Below are 22,092 nucleotides of genomic sequence, written 5' to 3'. Positions count from 1 at the left end.
GCTGAGGAGACCGGGTTTCTTCCTTCCTCAACTGAGCCGGAAGGATTGCTAGTGGCTTCTGGCTTTCAGGCTCCTAACACATCTTGCTTTCTGCGGGGAGCTGAGTTTGGAGAAGGTGTGGAAGTTGTGAGGCAGGTAACAATTCCTCAATGGAACATCCTAATTTCCTGCTTTTCTGGTAAGACTTTAGACATTAAAGTCTATAATGGAGCACCATTGAAGGTCTGAGCAAGATTTATTCACAGCTTAATCCTATAGAAACCAAAATTAAGGATATGGAGATTGGACATATCTTTGGAAGCAGTTAAGACTCAAACTAAAGATCTCTGTGAGGAAAATAAGACTGAGGTTCAATCGATTAAAGGATTGCAATTGTCAATAATTAAGGAGAATACGCAAATAGCCTCCAAAATTGAGGATTTGGAAAATACTTTAAGAAATCACAATTTCAGCATTTAGGAACATTTATAAATCTTATCAGTTCCTCCCAAGGATATGTTGAAAAGATATTTTCTGGAGGTGTTAAAGATCCCAGAACAGGCACTACCATCTATATCCAAAGCCTACTATGCTTCTAACTTTAAGAAAGAAGCTGTAATGATGACACCACAGCAAGTTTCACCATTGGATATGGATAATTGATTTTGGAGAGATTTATTACAGAAGAAATTAAGCCGGCTACTCTAACAGTAACACTTGCTCTTGAACCTGATAGGGAATTGGGTCTTATGGCTTTTCCTTAGACATAAATCTGTGTTATTTTTGAATATGCAAGTTCAAATATCTCCTGACATAGCAAAGCAGACCCAAAAAAGACATCAGCAATTTTTTATTTTGAAATAAAGAGCTATATAAATGGGAGCTATGTTTTTTGTTTTTTTTTTTAAGTTTCCATGTAAATGTTGCATTAAGTATAGGGGAACGTCTTACATTTTCTTCACATCTTCACATCTCAATTATCATTGTTCCTTGCTGATAAATTGCCTGTTAATGAGTCCCTCTCTTGTCAACGTAAGGATCCATTATTTCAGTGCTAGAGACCTTAAATTAACAGACCACGTTAGTTGCACAGCCTTCTGTTTCTATGTATATGATATATTTTTCCTGAAATTGTGAGGGCCCTTCCCAGCTTGAGGACTTGATTTGAAATAGGCTCTTTGACTGAGATTATTATATTGGTTTTACCTTTTTAGTATTTCTTTTGCCTTTTCAAATTTTCCTTGCAAGATTTGTCTTAATATTTTGTGAAATTTAATAAAGTATAAAAAAAAACTCACTTACTAAAATTGTACCACAAGAGTAGATAAATCTGTCGAAATCTGGTTTTGATTTTTTTTGTATATCACTGTAGTGCTCTCCTTTTTTCCTGTTCACCTTTTACTTAAGATACACATATTGCTGTTTTTTGACAATTTTGGTTGACTTGAAGCCCAGACTTCAAAGGGCAGTTTAAGTTTTAACCTCTAGTTCTGTTTCACATATATATATTTCCTTTTTTTCCTTTACAGATTACACTCCATATGGAACTCACAATAGCTGGGGAGCCGGCTCATATACGCCTCACCAAACCATATCTTCTCAGGGACACTTCAGTGAGAGGTAGGAAGAGTTTCATTTTGCTCACTCTGTCTGAGGAGCATTACTAGGCCTGTAAGGTTTAACCTTTATAATAATCCTTGGTGAGGAGGTTAAATGGACTATTTCTTAGCATACAGACAGGTGAATCCAAAACCAGTGGATTATGCACCTCTGCCAGCAAATGAAGACAGAGCAAAGCTGACATCACGGTATATATATCCATGCCATTGCATCAGCTCTCCAGAATTCTCCGTCTCCAGCAGATGGTGGATGTGCATCTTCCTACTGAGGATTGCTTTAAAACAAACAAAAAAAAAGATTATTCGCCCTGCTCAGTTGAGAATTCCTGAGGTGAGTTCCGTGGTCTGGTATCTGTTTTTTCAACTGGCATGGGCTTAGCTGTGTAAAAAAAAAAAGCTGAAAGCCAACCAACCTTTTACTCAGCCAGGAAGGGCTGAACTCGGGTAAAGAGTAATTTTAAAAAAATAATAGAGAAGAGGAGGCAGTCCAGAGAAGGGCGACCAAAATGATGGGTGGACTCCATCGAATGACTTATGAGGAGAGGTTGAAGAACCTGAATATGTATACCCTGGAGGAGAGGAGGAACAGGGGTGATATGATACAAACCTTCAGATAATTGAAAGGTTTTAATGATCCATGGTCAACAACAAACCTTTTTAATTGGAAACAATTTAGCAGAACTAGGGGTCATGATTTGAAACTCCAGGGAGGAAGATTTAGAACCAATGTCAGGAAATATTTATTCATGGAGAGGGTGGTGGATGCCTGGAATACCCTTCCTGAGGAAGTGATGAAGACTAAAATTGTGAAGGATTTCAAAGGGGCATGGAATAAACACTGTGGAACCCTAAAGGCTAGAGAATGGGAATGAATGAAAAAGCTTAGGGGTAACCTGCACAGAGCGGCAGTTACTACCCTTGGCAGAATCGTGGGGGTAGCCTGCGAGGAGCGGCAGTTACTACCTTGGGAAGCTTGCTGGGCAGACTGGATGGACCATGTTAGTTTTTTTCTGCCGTCATTACTATGTTACTTAATACAGACAAGTGAATCCAACTTCCCACCCTTGGCTGCCGAATAGTAATGCTATGGTCGTCCTGCGTGGCTGGATATTCCAGGGAGTACTGGTAAGTGTCCTTACACTAGAGTTATTACACTTTGTCTGAGCTCAGTATTTTCTTGTTGGCCAAGTGCTGGAATGGTTATCTGTTAATCAAGTTTGTTAGTTTGTCCACAATTAGATTTTGCAGAGAATACTGGCAGGGTTACATCACTGCAGGGGTATATATACTGTGATGTCAGTTTTGCTCAGTCTCTATCTGCTGGTAGAGGTGCATAACCCACTGGTTTGGATTCAAGTGTCTGTACTAAGCAAAAGGAAATTATCAGATAAGTAGTAATTTCTCTGTTTTTGCATGTGGTAATAGGATACTAATTGGCTCTATAGTTACTGCTTTTAGCAGAAAGGTCCATCAAGGATAGAATGGACAATCATGACTGTCCTCATCTCTGAAGATGATCCATCAGCAGTTTAGTATAGGAGAAAAATGAGTACTGCTGTTCCTGGACAGTGGTTTTCAGTGCTGTTAGTCTGATATTATTCATGAGGACAGGGAAGATAATGGTTATTAACATCACAGGTAAGTTATGCAGCAGCTACGTGCATAAATTATACCAATTTTAAAGGCAAACTTAGCCAAATTAACGTGCACAAAGTTGTATCTGCATTTTGCAGGGTGTAACTTGAGTATGAATTTACTTGCATACTTTTTTTAAATCAAAAGTTTGAGCGTAAATCTAAACTCTGTCGTAATTCTCCTCCCCTCCCCTGAGAATGCATGAAATTGGGTTGTGTATACTTCTATGTGCACAAACCCTGAGCAATTTTTTTTGAACAAGCCATTTACGTGCCTAAATTGTTTTGAAAATTATCCCCTAAATGTTCAGCATATTAAACATAAGATGTATAATGGTAGTTTTTAGTGGCTTGTGTGCATGATGTAAGGGCAGCAGAATTCATAGGCACAAGTGGAAACAAATTTATCCACCAGTTCCCTTTACTAGAATTTACACATCTACCATATATGTAGGCTTTTCTGTTGTGATGTGGGATTGCTGGGTACATGTGAGTTACAAATAGGGAATGACAGATTTCTGTGGGCCTTGAAGCCAGAGAGTTTTGGTCTTATATCAGGAATGGCTTTATCACAAGCATTCAGGAAAACACATAGTAAGTGTGGCATTCATCTCTTTATATCTAGTTGAATGTATGTGTACATTTTTATTTCTTCACTCCAATCAGGGAAAGATTACCCATGTCAGATGTGGCGGGCCATGGGAAACCTATACCCACATCAGAGAGGGATCAACTCAGGATGGAACTACAGCAGCTCAACCATCAGATCAACCAGCAAACGCAAATGCGAGGACTTGAGGTGCATACCTATCTCCAGATCCAGGTTTTGTAGAGGAGTGGCTGAGGGACAGAGAGTAGGAGTACCTTGATTATGCCAGAAAATGTCCCTTCAAATATGAAAGCCCTAATTGGGTCTCCTTTGATTTTGAAAGGGCTACAGTCAATGGGATTGAGAGAGGATACATTTGAAGCCTGCAAAATAAGTTAATATAGGAAGAAGCTTTCTATTGTTTCAGTATCTGTCAGAGAATTGGTAAAGTGACCAAGATCCTAATGGAAGAATGGATTCTTATTGCAGTAATAAATGTGTTAATTATTTCTTGCTGATATTCCCTATTTCATAAATACTGTGTATAAGCTGCCCAGTAATAACTTCAAAATCAACATTTAGCTTGAACTATAAGAAATCTAGCTTGTGATAGGTGACAACTCAGTGGGACCAACTTGGCTGTCCATCACACTCACCCACTCCCAGGGTTGCTGGTTAGTTTCCTGTTTCCTTCCTGCACTGGTCTGTCAAATCAAAAGAAAAGAGGAAGCTGCTGTGTATTTCTAGAAACTGACATACATTTCTTCATATGGGCAGGGCCTTTCTGGTGGGAAAAAAGACTGCCTGTGAGCCATTTGGAACACAAGGTTTCTAATTAATGTTTCAAGATGGTTGACAAGCCTGCTACCACTCAGAATGCAGGAGTAGGTGTTGAGAAGCAGTTGGATAACATTGAGCAGCAAGGGCTACAGGTCTATTTGCCTGTAGAGATATCTAATGATCAACACTGTAAAAATACTTCTGAGCCTCTTCCCTGATACTCTGTTCTCAGCTTTTTACCTTTGGGGGTGTAGATGGCTTTGCATGATGTGAGATTGTGTTGAAGTTTTGAACACCATCTGTTTTGTTTGGTGTGTTTTGTTTTGGTTTTAGTTTTCTGAAAATATCAACACATTTTACTTTTTAGTATAAACGTTTTTATTGTTTCAAGTATAACATGTACAACTTCCACAATGGGCACCGTAATCGTTTTAAGTGCCCTTGAACTTTAATCACATCAGCTTAACTGACTCAAGAAGCCAAGTTGAATTGCTGCTTGGAGAGAGAAAATATAAATGTTTGAAATTATCTATAATGTTACGGCTGCTATCTAAATTCCTAACAGCTCATTGGGGAGCTCTTGAAGGACAGTGCAGTGTGTATATATAGGCTTTACAGGGGCTTGGAACATTACTGGCTAAGGAGAAAGATGTGCAAATTTAAAAGCTTTCTTCTTCAAAAAGTGAGCAACACTGGCTAGAGAAGTGTGACTTTGACATATTCCGGAACTCTGCATTGCCTTTCTGGCTGTTACCAGCAGGATTTGCTGTCAGAAATAGTACTAGCCGTTGGAGGCTTTGAACTAGCCCAGTACTGTTTATGTTAAGAAGTGAGAGTGCTAGAAAAAGGGAAGCTTGTAACTAGTCCTTTTCTCTTTCAGCGGGAATGGAAGAGAAGCTGTGGAGCACAGGCTTAGATTACAGGCTGAGGGAGAGCCTCAGCATCTCTCTCCCAGGAAGGAGGAGCTTCTGGGTCCAGCCTCTCCCCAGTAGGGTATCATTTAGGAACACTAACATGAGAGCACTCCTATGCCCTCCAGTCCCAGCAACTCAAGTTGCTTTCATCAGGAAACACCAGAAGGAACAGTATGAGAGCTTTATGTATACATCACCATTCAAAAAAAAACTTAAAACATGGCTATTCAGCCAAGCCTTCCCGGACACTTAATATTTCCTCACTTTCAGCTCGACACTTTCAAGCTGACTTTCCACTCGGACACTACAGTCTAGCTCAATGATTCCGTTTTTTGTTTGTTTTTTTTCAGTTATCAACTCATTTGTTCTTGTTAATCTGTTATGACCCTGTTCCACGGTTAATTGTCCCCCCCTGTTCTTTGTATCGCCCCTGAGCGAATGTTGCAGTTGCATTGTAAACCGATGTGATATGTATCTTTTACAGGAACGTCGGTATAGAAAAGTTAAAAATAAATAAATAAATATACAGTATATAGTAAAATAGATATATTGAAAGCAATTGCTGTGTAAAACTGTAAGAAAAGGCAATGTAGAACACCAGCCAGAAAGTGACTTATAGATCACAAAATTCTTTTAACTATATTTTATCTTCCGTGACTTGCTTCAGTTCCTCCTTTAAACAAATATGAAAAATCACTATCCTGCACTGAACAAATTAGTATCAAATCCCAGTACCTTTCAGGATATATTATGCATTGTAGCTGCAACTAAAGTTGACATTAAAGAAAGCCTATGAATGTAGCCAGCATTTTTTCTCTTTTCTAAATGTTTTACATATTTTTTAAATCTTTTAAAACTCATGCTTATAATGATTCTTATGGTAGTATTTTAAGGAGAGGGGATTTTTAAGCCACTAGCCAGCATATCTGAATTCTAGTCCTTTTTCGCATTTCTCGCTCTTCACTCCCTTTCCGCATGGTGTGTCGTGAGCTGAGTTGTCTGTGCTTGGCTTTATGCATTTAGGCTGCTAGTAACAGGCTGCTGTTGCAGAGGGAGCCATGCCAGCCCCAGCCACCACCACCCCCTAAGTGGCCTGCAATGATATCCAGTGAACAACTGAGCCTGGAGCTACACCAGGTGGAGAGGGAAATCGGCAAGAGAACCCGGGAGCTAAGCCTGGTGAGTGCTTATTGAATGTGCAGATGATAGAGGTGTAAGCGCTTCTTGGTTGGCTGCAGTACTTGTAACTTTTTGTAATGTACCTTTCTCCAGTCTATGACTAAAAAGAGCTTTGTTATATGTAAAGACTGAGGCAGCATTACTGGACCATCTTAAAACATTTTGCTACTTCCAGTGTTTCTGGTAATTTAACATTAATTCAATTTACATACAACTGATTTTAGATATTTTGTTGTAGTTATTTACATAAATAGCAAGTTGGCATTAGTAGCATAAAAAATTCATTTTCATCTGAGAGCCCTTGGGTTCAGTGTTGCTTCATTTAATGTACTAAAACTTGCCCCTGTTGCTTTCCTGTTTTCAGTTGACGATTCTTTTCAAATATTCTGCCCTATAGCTGTTGGTAAACAATACTAAAATACTAAGACTGGGGACCTGATTAATAAAGGGGCTTCCCAGCATAAACAGAGTGGAGAAAATGCTTTACAAATTAGTTCCTTTATATTTATTTATTTATTTGCCGTTTTTTTTATATACCAATGTTGGTTAATAACATCACATTGGTTTCCATAAAACATATTTGTGGTGTTCTTAGGTTAACTCCATGTCATGAAGGTCACTCCAGGCCCAGTATATTTTTTTATTAACAGTACTGCTGCTTTAACTGCCTCTTGCTATGAGCAAGCAGTTTTTCTAACCCGAGGCAGGTCTGTGATAGTGAAATCACCACCATACTGTTACCTACTTGGTAATTAACACATTGGGGACAGGAGGTTTGAGATATGAAATCAGAGAATTCTTTTGTCTTTCACAGGAGAGTCAGTCCCAGGACATGAAAAGTAAAGTGAACATCAGTAAACAGGCAGAGAATGGACAACTAGAAGCACAGAGCAAAGTTCCAGCTGATGACCTTACACTGGCCTTCAGGTATCTCGTTTATTGCCTCATATTCAGTGGGTGTGTGATGTTGCTACCAGAACTGAAACCTGATTTTATTTTTAAAAAAAAGACCAGTTACATAGGCTGAATCTGTGTCTGTCCTGATGTGTATTGTGTACTATACATGTTGCGGGCGCTATTAGGTTCGGGGGGGGGGGGTTGGACGCGCGTTTTGGACGCGCTATTACCCCTTACTGAATAAGGGGTAAAACTAGCGCGTCCAAATGCTGGCTAACATGCGCTCCGTCGAGCACACTGTACTGTATCGGCCCGAATGTAGGGCTACTAAACACTTCTAACAGCTGTTAACATCTCCTATTTTACCACCTCTTTGTAGCGTTTGTATTGCTCAGCTTCTAAGAACAATTTTATAAAATAGGTCCAGTGCACCTCTGTATAGTAATACTTTTTATTTCATGACATGACTGTAAAACATTGCAAGTTAACATTTTACTCTTCTGATTTTGTTTTGGTGTTATGTTTTCTATATGATTATAAATATGCATTTTGTTATGTTTACATATATATACACCACTTTGATATATACCTAAAAAGTGATATATAAGATTTAAATAATTTATCCTTTCTACCCCTTCCCACCAACTGTGCTGAGGTTCTCTTCTAGTTGTCGCCATACAAGCTTGTCTGCCTGTAGGCGATCATACCTTTGTTGGGAAATGTGGCTATGTTGGCCTGCTGCCCGTGCTAGTCAACCTGTCACCTTCCCCAGATTAGAAACGGAGAAACATGACTGCAGAAAAAGACCATATGGCCATCCAGTCTACCCATCTGTCCAATTAATTTAGCATTATAATTTTCATCACTTTTTTTAAAGAGATCTCCCCCCCCCCCCCCCTGTATTTATCCCATGCTTTCTTGAATTCAGATACTGTTTTTGTCTCCACCACTTTCACTAGGATGCTGTTCCATACTTCCACCACCCTCTTTGTAAAGAAATATTTCCTAAATCACTCCCGAGTTTAACCCCTTTCAACCTCATCTCATCTTTCTAGAGCCTCCTTTCCATTAGAACATAAGAAAATGCCATACTGGGTCAGACCAAGGGTCCATCAAGCCCAGCATCCTGTTTCCAACAGTGGCCAATCCAGGCCATAAGAACCATTGAACCATTGAAAAAGGTTCACCTCCTGTACATGGAACCTTTGAGATATTTGTCTGTCTGTCCTCCAGAAATTGGGGCTGGAGGGGCCCCCTGCGGATACCCTTACGGCCTCCCTGCCTAAGAATATGGACCCGGTCCTGGCGGGACTCAGGGCTCCGGCAGCCGTTTTCCCGTTTCATCCTATGCACAAGTTGCTGCTCTTGCGGGAATGGGAGGCCCCCGAAGCGGGACTCCAGGTGGGGCGGGCTATGGTTTAGCTCTACTCCCTCCCGGAGGAGTCCCACTGTGGACTCCTAGGTCTCTGCGGTCACCAAGCACACCACTATCCCGGTGGTGGGATCGACGGCTCTGAAGGACTGACAGGACCGCAAGCTCGAGGCCCATCTGAAACGTATTTTTGAAGCCCTGGTGCTGGGGGTCCGGGCGTCTATCTGCAGCAGTCTCATGCTATAGCAGGTCTCAGATGGGTTCAGCAATTACTCGGCACCAAGGACCTCCCATCTGCAGAGGCGGAGCAGGCTGAACGTCTGGAAGCCGTCATCACATATGGGGCTGTTGTGCTCTACGACCTCCTGCGTGTTCAGGCGATGGCCTTGGCAGTATCCGCTCGTCGGCTCCTCTGGCTGCGCAAATGGTCGGCCGACCCATCCTCCAAGGCCCGGCTGGGCACGTTGCCTTTCAAAGGTAAGTTGTTTTATGGAGTGGACCTTGAGAAGCTTATTGACTCCTTGGGGGGAAAAACAAGGTTTATAAGCTCCCGGAGGACCGGCCGAAGTACTCGTTCCTTTCCCACTCTTGTCCTCGCCTCCGGGGACAGAGGTTTCCGCCCCATGGACGAGGTGGCTCCTCTAGGGGTTATGCTTCTCGGCCTCAATCTTGGTCTCCGCCCTTTCGCGGGCATTGTTCCTTTCATGAGGGACAGTCCCAGTGTCCCCTCCTCCAACCCTGCTACACAATGAAGTTGTCGGCCCCTCCCTCGGTTCCTTTTCTGGGCAGTCTCCTCTCCCTGTTTTTCGAGGAATGGGTCAAGATCACGTTGGACCAGTGGGTCCTCGACATTGTCCGAGACGGTTATGCCTTTGACCTTGTTCACAACCTACCGGATCTCTTTGTCTTTTCCCCAAGCGGTCGTCTCAGGCGGGAAGTGGACCTGGGCGCAGTGGTCCCAGTCCCGAAAGCGGAGCTCGGCACAGGCCAGTATCCTATTTACTTCATGGTCCCCATCGGCCCATTTTTGACCCCAAGAAGGTCAACCAGGCCCTCCAGGGCCCACATTTTCACATGGAAACTTTGCGAGCAGTCATCGCGGTGGTTCGCCCTGGAGAGTTCCTCGTCTCGCTCGATTTGACAGAGGCGTACTTCCATATTCCGATTCACCGCGCCTACCAGAAGTATCTTCGCTTCATGTCCTCAACCGGGATTTCCAGTTTTGTGCCCTATCTTTCGGCTTTGTGACCGCACCACGTATCTTCACCAAGGTCATGGTGGTGGTAGCAGCGGCCCTTCAACGGGAAGGAGTCCTAGTCCACCCCGATCTGTGACTGGCTTGTTCGGGCCAAGTCGGAGGCTCTTTGCAGACAGGCGATGGATCGGGTATTAGCTCTCCTTGCGTCTTTCGGTTGGATAGTAAATTTCTCCAAGAGCAGGCTTCAGCCCTCCCAGGTGCTAGAGTTCCTGGGAGCCCACTTCGATTCTTGCGTAGGAAAAGTTTTTTCTGCCTCGTGCGCGGGCCCTCAAGTTGATCAACCAGGTTCAGAATCTGCTCTCGCTCCCTCTTCCAACGGCCTTGGATTACCTACATGTCCTAGGGTCCATGGCTTCCCCGTCGACCTATGACCCATGGGATACTGATACCTCTTCATCAGAGGACTTGCTCTCAGAGCCTCCTTCTCCAGAGGAAAGACAGCCTTCTCCTCCCGAAGACCTTTCCTTCGCTAACCTTATCAAGGAAATGTCCGAAACCATCCCCTTCAACCTAGTGATGGAGGAGGACATCTGTCACAAGACCTTGGAGGTTTTGCAGTTTGTTGATGCCCCCAAGAAAATTATGGCCATTCCAGTGCATGAAGTCCTCTTGGATCTCCTACACCACCTATGGGAGCATCCTGGCACTGTTCCACCAGTCAACAGGAAAACAGATGCATCTTATTTAGTTCAACATGCCCCAGCCTTTCAAAAACCACAACTGCCTCATCAATCTGATGTGGTGGAATCTGTACAGAAAAAGCAAAATGATTACGTCCACATTCCTCAGCTCCTCCTAATAGGGACCAGAAGTTCTTAGATGGTCGAAAAATCTTCCAAGGCTCCATGTTGGTATCCCGGATAGCCGCCTACTAGCTGTATATTTCCCAGTACCAAAGAAACCTTTGGAAACAGGTCCAAGATTTCACAGACTCCTTGCCTCAATAACAGGAAAGCCTGACTGCCATTATCCACAAGGGCCTCGAAGCAGGGAAGCATGAAGTAAGAGTGGCATATGACTCAGATTGCTTCCCGGTTGTCAGCAACAAGAATCCATGCTAGAAGATGGGCCTGGCTGAAAGCTTCTGATTTAAGATCTGAGGTCCAAGACAAGCTTGCTGATCTCCCGTACACTGGCGACAATCTCTTTGGTGATAAAATACAAGACGCAGTGACTCGGTTGAAGGACCACCACGAGACCCTATGTCAATTGTCTACAGTCTCGATGGATGCTCCCTCCTCATCCCGCAAAAGTATGAGAAGGGACCCCAGAAGACCATTCTACCGCTCATGCAAATACTATCCTCCTGTATCTCGACCGAGACCAGCCAGAGCCCCTCAGAGGGGACAAACACACCAGCCCAAAGCACCCAGAGCACAACCAGCCCCACAAGCTGGTCCAGCCTCCGGATTTTGATGCGTTTCCAGAGAACAGCGGTCACTCCTCATTGAACCCAAACGCAGGAATACCCGTAGGAGGCCAATTGCACCACTTCCAACACAACTGGCGCCTCATAACAGATCAATGCTGTTGAGGTGCCAGAGTAGCCACCCCAGTGCCATCGATGTGATGAGTGGCCTCCCCCGATGCCGCAGCCTCATTGCCATCACAGTACGGAGCTGCCACCCCAGTGCCATCGACTCCCTCTATGCCATCAAGGTGCGGGGCTACCATGGAGGCCATCCCCAAGGCTGTCGACCACTGGGGTTCTTGGGAGCCCTCAAGTGCCACTGAAGCCCTTGAGCCGCAGGGACTTCAGCCTTGAATGGATCAAGCACCAGGTCGCCCTTTACTCAGGGCACCCTGGTACACTGAGGCATACCTGCATAGTAGTCTGGTGCTATCGAGGCGGCTTGGCGATGTCCCAACAGAGCACTGAGGGGCATTGTGCTGTCCTGTCGCCTGCAGCATCAATGTCCTTGGATGGATAGATGTGCCGAGGGGAACAGTCGATGGTGGCAATCATCGGTGCCTCTGGGCACCGATGAGGCATGTCAGGGCTGCAGAGCCTCTTCCTGCAGGCACCTCTGGCATCCTTGGTACTGCTGGTTCATCAGTGCCTTCAGGCATCAGGGTCTCTATTGGTGCTGCCAGGCTGTTCATGCTGTCGAAGTCATGGGTGCAGGTTCGTCTGGTGCCCTGGATGTGATCCATCATTGGTGAGTGTGAAAGCACTATAGGCCCTACGGGCACCATCACCACTGTGGGCACCAGTGGACTCGATCAGATGCCGCATGAATGACTTCAGAGCACCATGGGCACTGTCTGTCACCATGGCTTTCGCTGCTGTCGTTCCATGAGGGAATGGCAGTGAGCCATTCCCGACGCAGTTTCAAGGGCTTTGTCCAGCCTCTTGGAGTGTTATGAGGTACTGGAGGGAGGGACGCCATAGAATGCCACCCACCACCATGTCATACCCAGAGCCCCAGGAGAACTGGGGATGCCATCGTCACACTGTTCCTGTGCACTCCACTAGGGGTTATGGTGTCAGTGGAGTACAACATGCATGGTCAAATATGACAAAACATCTACTCCAAGCGCCTCGGAAGATGGCAGGCAGCATTCTCCCTATCTGTGCAGTTCTCAGCCAAGCCAGGGTTCTGCCATCATGTCATGGTGTCAATCTCCTTGTCAATTCTGCACCACAAAGTGCTGGGGAGCACTGGCAGGGAAGGTGTCATCACACAGTTATTTTCATTTTGGCAGCACGTTGCCACCTACTTCAGCAAGTGGATACCACTGTATGAGTACTGGTCAGTGTGTTTTTACAGTGGAGGGCTCTTTTTTTCCAGTTGCTCTCTGCTATATGGGTGTATCTGTGTGTGTTTCCCTAATGGCGAGCACAACAAGGTGTGCACCACAGGACTGACCTAGGACTGCATTCCTGATCGAACCCTAAGGAGAGTAGACACCAGGAGGGTAGTGTCAAGAGTCTTCTCTTCCCTTGGAAGAGGAATATGTCTTTTGACCCCTCCCATGTCACTAACCCCTTTTGTGGGGAAGCCCCGAGATTCCATCCATGACATGTTTATTTCTGAGCCGGAACCTCAATTCTTTGAATCGGTGCATCTCCTGGGAAGCCAGCAGCATCTCCTGGGAAGCCAGCAGCAGCAATCATTAGACCATTTTTGCTGGGGCTCCTCTGATTACTGTGACCTACCCCATCTGAGAGTAGCTGCCAGTGGTGGATTGGTCGGCGATCAGTGATTGTAACTACATTCTCAATGGGAAAGTTTAAAGGTTTTTGGGATCGGGAGGCCCCGATTCCCATTATTCCTCTCCCTTCAAGAAGAGGAGATTCGGCTGGGTTCCAGGGCAACCCTTATGGATTCCCCTCTGGATCCCCAACCTTCCACCCCCACAAGGGGTATCCTTCGTTCTTCATTCCCAGGGAAGGGATGTTACCACTTCTGACTAGCGGTTCCTCACAAGCTCCAAGAGCCAATCAAGTGGTAGAACTACCTAAGAAGAGCGCTAAGGCACTGCAGATCTATTTTGCAAGGGAGCCTTTCCAGAGTAGCTCCCAGGTGAACCTTAAGGGTTTCTTCCATCTGGGAGTCATATTGATACCTGCTGAGCTCACTGGGCCATTCTGGCCACTCATTCTTGCCTGCGGGACCCTACCTCAGTGAGAAGAGTTCTAGTCTATCTAATTGGTAAGTATGCCTTTCAACCTATCATATCCGTGGCTGAGGGTGTTGGGGAACGAGGGACCCTGCAACAGAGGTGCAGCTCTTGGTTGCTGTGGCTTGCAAGCTGTACTTCTCCACTTTAGAGAGAATCCTGTCTGCGGATGGGGGAGTCCTGGCTCATGCAACGATTGTTCCATTACTGAACCGCGTGCTTCCTTGGGGGAAGTATTTGCAATCATGGTTGGGGAATTAATACCTAAGCCAGGTGCTTGGCAATCTGTTTCGAGAGAGTCCTTTCCCTGCCCTGGTACCCATTAGGGTTTCCGGGCCAGTGAAGAAATCCTGTTCAACAGGTATTGCACTTGCGGCAACCCAGCTTCCTGTCTCTTAGTGGAGTATTTTGGATTTCTTCCCTGGGGAATTCACTGTTGCAAGCAGGCTGAGGGCTCTCTACCCTGGCAGTCCAGCAGTCTCGCTCCTTGTGTTCTCACTCCCTCTGACTTCCCTCTATTGGGGGAGGGGAGGAATTCTAAGGCATTCATAGTATATCTTAGTGTGTACTTGCCAGGGAAAGATACACCACGTTTTCTCTATTTTTTCCAGGCTCTGGCCAATACTGCCTTTAGCATTTCTCTCTTCACTAGGTTGCCGAAAGTGCCTTCCTGTTCACCTGACCGTTCCTGTAGAGAGGATGGATAGCCCTGCCCTTGACAGAGTGCAGTGTGGGTGAGCTTCAGACCTAACATCTCTCCCTGCTCAGGAGTTGGGCGAGTGATCTGTTCAGGGGTTGCTATTCATCCCCTGAAACTCTTGATGCTGTCCTGCATGGTCAGCTATGTCTGGTTCTTTTGGCTCATAGGGTCTGTTTCAGGCCCTGCCATTGTTGCTGATTATTCTCCAAGCATTGCTTGAGCTTTTCCTTCGAATGTAAGTGGACTGCAGTTTCTTTCTTGGGAGTTCTCAGGCCCCAGTGGGTTTTTGGTTGTCTTCTAACACCAAAGGAAACTGTGCGGTCTTCATTCGAGTTCTTTTCTTGTTTACATCTCTAGGCTTTTTCCTGTACCCAGGAGGTTTTAGGCCTCCATTGTCAAAGTTACTAATCCAAAACCCTACTTGTAATGTTTTCCGTGGTGCAGCGTATGCTTCAGCTCATAGTCGCATCACTCCTCTGCCCTAGGCATTAGGGGTTTGTGTCTCAGTCATTTCTATGGCTTTTCTTTGTAGCCCCCAATTTGTCTCTAGCCTGGGACCCCTTGTGGGTCAGCTGCCTCACAGGCAAAAGGGAGACGGATAGTGCTTCTGCACTATGCAGTTTCCCGCTTTGTACTGCTTGGACAGCCTATAGCTAGGGATTCACCCATGTGTGAGGACTAACATCCTACTGTCCTCTGAGAACACTTGTTACAGGTAAGCAACTCTGCTTAGTGCTTTCTCTTGATCCAACTCTCTGGTCAAAAGAAATTGATCAGATTATTCTGACAAGATTTACCTTTGGTAAAACCATGCTGCCTCAACTGCACTATCCTCTGTTTTAGCAGCGATTCCATTAGTTTGCTGACCACAAGAGGTCAGACTAACTGGTCTGTAGTTACCGGCCTCCTTGTGACTTCTACTTTTAAGAATAGGAATTACAGCTGCCCTTTTCCAATCCTCCAGAACTACTCCAGACTCTAGAGAAGCATTGAAAAGGTCAGCCAGCAGAGCTGCCAGGACATCGCTCTCTGATGTATCCCATCTGGCCCTATCACTTTACCTATTTGAAGTTTACTTAGCTACTCACAAACACACTGTTCTGAAAATTGATTGAGGTTTACCACACTTCCAGTCTGTCTTGTTTTATGTGGTCCTGCTCCAGGCCCTTCCATAGTGAACACTGAACAGAAATATTTAAGCAATTTTGTTTTTTCCTTATCAGCCGCTACATATTCCTCCCCTTCACCTTTGTGTTTCACAATGCCACTTTTGCACTTCTTGCTATCACTAACATATCTTTAAAAAAAAGTCTTGTCCCCCCATTTTACCATATTTGCTATTTTTCTTCTATTTTAATTTTTGCATTCCTGTCTACTTTCCCAGCTTCTCTTAATTTTTCCAGATAATGTCACTTGTTTTCCTCTTTCTGCGATCTCTTGAAGTTTATGAATGCTAACCTTTTCTTCCTTAACCTTTTCAGCTACTTCTTTAGAAAACCATAACTATCATTTTCCTCTTCTGTTTATTTACATTCCTAACAAAAGGATTAGTTGCCCTTATATTTTATTTCTTGTTAGTTTTGTCCACTGCCCTTCTTCCCCTAGACTTTTTGATCCAGCTAGTGACTCCTTGAGATACTCCCCCTGTTTTGAGAAAATTTCATGACGTCTAGGACCCCCGCCTGAGAATGAACCTTCATGTCTTGCATCCTAATATTGAACCATGCCATCCGGTGGTTACTGGTTCCCAGATCATCCACTACAAATATTGTCTCCATCGATAAGCATCAGGCCCATTATCACCCCCTCCCATGTGGGTTCTGTTATCAGTAGACAGAACAGTTCTCCTTGCAGAGAATCCAGGATCTTCCTGCTTCTAGAGGATGCTGCGGTTGGGATGTCCCAATCAAAATCCAGCAGCACCTCCCCTTTCACAGTTATCCTGTGAATATCCTGCCATTAGCAATGGCTACATGGAATAGACTTAGTTTTTGGGTACTTGCCAGGTTCTTATGGCCTGGATTGGCCACTGTTGGAAACAGGATGCTGGGCTTGATGGACCCTTGGTCTGACCCAGTATGGCATTTTCTTATGTTCTTATGTTCTAAATCTCTATCTCCTCTCTCTGTGATGGTCTGTATATTACACCAGTATAAATAGGTGTTCCATTCCCTCCTTCCAGATTAACCCACACTGCCATCTCTTTACCTCGTAATCCCAGCAATGCTGTTGCTTTAATACTGTGCTTTATATATAATGCCACGCCTCTTTTTTTTTTTTTTCTTACTACCCGGTCTTTCCTAAATAGATTGTAGCCAATCATGGTTTAACGTGTACCCAGTCTCCATGACAGCTACTATATCTAAATCAGCTTCTTCCATGACTGCCTCTAGGTCTGGGACTTTATTCCCCATATTGTACACATTAGTGAACACAGCTATCCAAATATTGCCTTTTTTTTTTTTTTTTACCATATTTTCCATTTCTATATGAGTATTTAATGTTTTATTTACCCTAGGGTTTTCTTCCCCCATCCCCAATGATTCTAGTTTATAGCCCTCCTCAGAGGACTTGCCATTCTGTGTTGAAAGATGCTGCATCCCATCTCTGCTCAGCAATCCTTGAAATACCATCCCATGATCCAGGAAGCCAAAACTGTCACGTCGACACAGTCTCCGCAGCCATTCATTTATCTCCAGAATGCAGGCTTCCCTGCCTGGGTCTTTATTCTTAATTGGTTATATCAGAGAATGTACCAAAGCCCTACAGTTGCATTCTGGTAGATCTTGCTTTCTCAATTTGAGAGTTTTAAGCAATTATCCTTCCATTTTGTGCAAGTTGGGTTTGTCATCTTCCTTTTTTTGTCCCTCTACTGATCCAGGTACATAAGTGTATACATTACTATTTCTAAAGCAATTACCAGGCCCCCCCCCCCTGTTTCTTTACTCAATCTGTGCTCTTATAACTGCTCTCTGTACCTGTCTCAAGCGTGCTTAATTTCTGTCCCAATTCTTTTTTTTTTTTTAATGTAAGTATTGAAAGATTTTCAAAACCTTATAAAACAGGTAAGTTAACAATTGTGACAGAATTAATACAGAAGAAACTCGCAGAATTGTTTGTCACAATTCCACTTCCTACCATCTCTGCAGGCAGGTTATTCAAGACCATCTACCACCCTCTCAGTAAAGAATATTCTCTGAGCTTTTTCTCCAACTTCATAGTGTGATACCTTGCCTTTTAAGTTCTTTTTCTAAGAACATGCCGCCATTTTGTGTTTTGAAGATTACTAAAGATTTGATCATAACTCCCTTTTACTTAGTGAACAGACAGATGAATTCAGAACCAGTGGGGTATGCACTTCTACCAGCAGATGGAGACTGAGCAAAGCTGATATCACAGTGTATATACTCCTGCAGTGAACATCAGCCTGCCAGTATTCTCCGTCTCTAGCAGATAGTAGACGTGCATCTCCCTACTGGGAGTTGCTTCAAGTTTTAGAAGGAGAAATAAAGAATGAAATTTAATTTGCTCTGCTCTCCTGGGTTGATAACAAATGGTCCTTCCCCCAGTTGAGAATTCCTGAGGTGATTTCTGTGGTCCCTCGTTTTGAGTGCTTGGAGCAGTAGCTGTTTTTTTCAGCTGGCGTAGACTTAGCTGTTGAAACAGCTGAAAGGCAGCGGGTGCAGGAAGCCAGAGATCGTCTCTGTACTCAGCTGGGATGGGCTGATCTTAGGTAAATGAGGAGGAGGGTTTTTTGTAGGGCTTCCTCCGGTCTCTGTGCTCTGCGTCCAATCCGACATTTGTTTCCGCCCCCAAGGGAGGTTAAGGGACGTGGGCAGCCTGACAGTTTGAGCAGCCCTTTTGGGCTGGATCCCTGCTCTTAGGCTTTTCTCTGTGTGCTGCATGGTAGACCGCGGTGGCCATTTTCACATGTTTTTCATGTGCATTAGGCTGCCCTCTTCAGGACCGTCAGTTTGTTCAAGTGCGTCCAAATTCTGCACCCAGTTTTTGGATGCTTAGTTGAGGGCCTGCTTGGGCATCCATTTGATAGCGTCTGTTTTGGCACACGCTTACCTGTATGTACGATCTGGGCTAAGGCGCTCACCTTTTGGATGCTTATCACGCACAAGGTTGTGTGCTTAAATTTTGGGATGCCTAATTTTGGGACGCCTAAATTTTGGACATATGCATTTTGGATTCCTAAATTTTGGTGTATATATATTTTACAGCGCAAATTCACCTTTGTCACCTGTTAATAGGGATGTGCAATCGTTTAGGACGAATTAAGTAATTTCAATGCAATTGCCTAATTTGTCCTGGGTCGGGTAACCCAAAAACCAAACCAAATTTTCCCAAAATTTTGGGAAAATTTGGTTTTCGTGTTAGTGCGTGCTAACCCGAAATTCAGGTCCCCCGAATTACAAAGGCCCGAACCATGGGAAATACAAAATTTCCTGCAGCGGGCCAAAAATGAAGCCCGAACCAAAAGGTTTGGGCTTTGCACATCTCTACCTGTTAAGTGTACTGACAGACTGATGGCACCCAAAGCTCAGAAACCTAAATGCTTTTCCCTCTGTGTTGCCTGTCATAATCAGGTATCTCAGCCTGTTGTTCCCTCTGACATGTGCCAGCACCACTTAGAAGCTCAAGGAGAATTACCTTCGTATGATTTTACTATTCTCACAGGACAAGCAGGATGGTAGTCCTCACATATGGGTGACATCATCAGGATGGAGCCCAATCACGGAAAATTTCTGTCAAAGTTTCCAGAACTTTGACTGGCCCCTACTGGGCATGCCCAGCATGGCACTAACCCTGCAGCCAGCAGGGGACCCCTTCAGTCTTCTTTTTTCCGCGCAGCAGTAGCCTCGCGGTTTAGGAGCTCTGAACTGATTCCTGACAGGAATTTTCCTAACGGAATTAATTAAAAATACTTCGCCCCACAGGGGTCCCCCTTCTAACTTTCCTCGACCGCGGTACTCGGTAAGTTTTTTCACCGTTTTTCGTCAGTTACCGTCGAGTTTGGCCCTCGCGGCCTACTGGCCGTCGACCATACCGCGGATTGATTTTCCATGGCCATGGCGTCAGGGTTTCGTCGGTGCCTGGACTGTACTCGCACCATGTCTATCACAGACCCTCATGGAGTCTGTGTTTTGTGTTTAGGCCGTGAGCATGATGTCCTAACTTGCACCAAGTGTGCCCTCATGACACCTAAGGGTTGCAAATCCAGAATGGAGAAGATGGGACTCCTTTTCCGTGCTCACACCCCGACGTCATCCATCGCATCGACGTCCTCGGAACTGGCACTGTCGAAGTCGCACCATCGACAACCGTCCGGTGACCGCCCGCCATCGACTCCCGTATCTCCCCCTCAAGATCGAGGGGATCATAGGGAGAAGCATCGCCATCGGCATCGTAGGTCTCGGACGATGAGGGAGTAAAATCATCGACCGAGCCACCATCCGAGCCACCGTTGAAGAAGCCCCGTCCAGGTGCGGCACCGACCACTCCTGCGACCGGGACATCGAGGCCACCCTCACCCGATCGGGGTTTGGGTGGTCCCTCCAACTGTGCCTCAGCCTCCCTCTTCCATCACGGAGCCGGAGCTGATTGCCCCAGGTCTTCGGGAAGAACTGGACTGGCTGGTCCAGGAGGCCATCGACAAAGCGATGCAACGACTCCAGGTCCCTCCGACACCAGCACAGAGAGTGAAACCGGTCATCGACCCGATTCCAGCAGCGCTGGCACCACTGCTATCCCGGATGGAGGTGCTCATGACTGCCCTTCCACCGGTGATTCCCAGGTCTCCGATGGCTCCGGTGCGCTCCCCGATGACTGCTTCATCGGGAGGAGAAACACCGTTCCGCATTCCTCCTTCGGGGGTGGTGCCTCAGCCATTGATGCCATGCCGTCCCTCGCCACCGATTCACTCATCAGGGGCGATATGCATTTCGGCGCCATCGATGCCGGCACCGATACCCCCCAAGGTGTCTGCGGTGCCCTCGGCAATTCCTTCAATTTTCTCAGAGCCTCAGCCGGGCCCTTCGGGTATCCAACCACCCTCTCGTCCTACAGGTCAGCCTTCTGATCCTTATGATACTTGGGGTGATGATACCTCCACAGACACCGATGATTTACCTTCACCACCTCCTCCTACTGAAAGTAGAAAGCGTTCTCCTCCAGAGGACCTCTCTTTCATTAATTTTGTGAAGGAAATGTCTGAGATGGTCCCTTTTCAGCTTCAGATGGAGCAAGATGATAGGCACCAGATGATGGAGCTTCTCCAATTCCTGGATGCCCCCAAAGTGATCACCTCTATTCCCATTCATCAAGTTCTTCTTGACCTCCTCAAAAAGAACTGGGAAAATCCTGGATCCATAGCCCCAGTACACAGGAAAGCTGACACTACTTATCTAGTACAGTCAGCCCCGGGCTTTTAAAAGTCTCAGCTTGACCACCACTCAGTTGTGGTAGAGTCAGCTCAGAAGAAAGCAAAAAGAACGAAGCTACACTCCTCTACCCCTCCTGTCAAGGAACACAAGTTCCTAGACAATATTGGTCGACGAGTGTTCCAAGGGGCCATGCTCATCTCTAGAATTGCTTCTTATCAGCTGTACATGACCCAATACAATAGGGTCATCTTTAAGCAAATACAGGACTTCTCTGAAACCCTGCCTGACCAATTCCAAGAACATCTTCAAACCCTTGTCAATAAGGGCTTTGAAGCAGGAAAGCATGAGATAAGAACAGCTTACGATATCTTCGACACCTCCACTAGAGTGTCTGCAACTGCCATTTCGGCACGGCGTTGGGCCTGGCTCAAGTCTTCGGACCTTCGCCCATAAGTACAAGACAGGCTCTCTGACCTGCCCTGTATTGGTGACAATCTATTCGGTGAACAGATTCAGCAAATAGTGGCTGAGTTAAAGGTTCATAATGAGACCCTCAAATAGCTCTCATCGATACCTTCTGACTTCCCGTCTAGACAGCCCTCCAAGAAGGACCCTAAGAAGTCATTCTTCCGGCCAAGAAAGTACTATCCTCCACCGACAAGGACCCGAGTGACGAGGCCTTATCATAAATCCCAGCCTCGCAAGCAAAAGTCACAAGCAGCTCCCCAGCCGGGGCCTGCTTCAGGCTTTTGACTTTCACTTGGAGAGCAGCAGTCTAATTCCTTTGCCAAGTATACCGGTGGAGGTCGACTATGCCACTTTTATGGAATGTGGCAAACAATCACAACCGACCAATGGGTGCTGGCAATCATTGCTCAGGGTTACCATCTGAATTTTCTTGCTGTCCCATCGGACTCCCCACCGCTACAAGTGTGGGGAGTATCCGACCACTCTGTCCTTCTGGAGCAGGAGGTTTCCCTTCTTCTCCAGTTAAGAGCAATAGAACCTGTTCCTCTTTCGCAGCAAGGTCTAGGGTTCTATTCCCGGTACTTTTTGATTCCCAAAAAATCCAGGGGCCTTCGTCCAATTCTGGACCTACGTGCCCTCAACAAGTACCTCCAGCGGGAAAAGTTCAAAATGGTAACCTTGGGCTCA

The 22,092-nt window shown here is 45.5% G+C and overlaps 1 protein-coding gene across 3 annotated transcripts in view; it reads left to right on the top strand.

Moving 5' to 3' along the window:
- The window catches only part of RC3H1 (ring finger and CCCH-type domains 1), a 256,670-nt gene that overhangs the window by 222,399 nt on the left and 12,179 nt on the right, over positions 1–22,092 (top strand). For all 3 annotated transcript variants that reach the window (XM_029617716.1, XM_029617715.1, XM_029617714.1), the window contains exons 16-19: positions 1,509–1,599; positions 3,899–4,031; positions 6,539–6,694; positions 7,509–7,621. In XM_029617716.1, the coding sequence (XP_029473576.1) occupies positions 1,509–1,599; positions 3,899–4,031; positions 6,539–6,694; positions 7,509–7,621 (493 nt within the window). The remainder of the gene's footprint in view (positions 1–1,508; positions 1,600–3,898; positions 4,032–6,538; positions 6,695–7,508; positions 7,622–22,092) is intronic.

This window comes from Rhinatrema bivittatum, chromosome 10 (genome assembly GCF_901001135.1).
Source record: "Rhinatrema bivittatum chromosome 10, aRhiBiv1.1, whole genome shotgun sequence".
NCBI classification, from domain to species: Eukaryota; Metazoa; Chordata; class Amphibia; order Gymnophiona; family Rhinatrematidae; genus Rhinatrema; species Rhinatrema bivittatum.
Note: the sequence above shows the minus strand (reverse complement) of the source record. Positions and strands in the feature narration are given on the sequence as shown.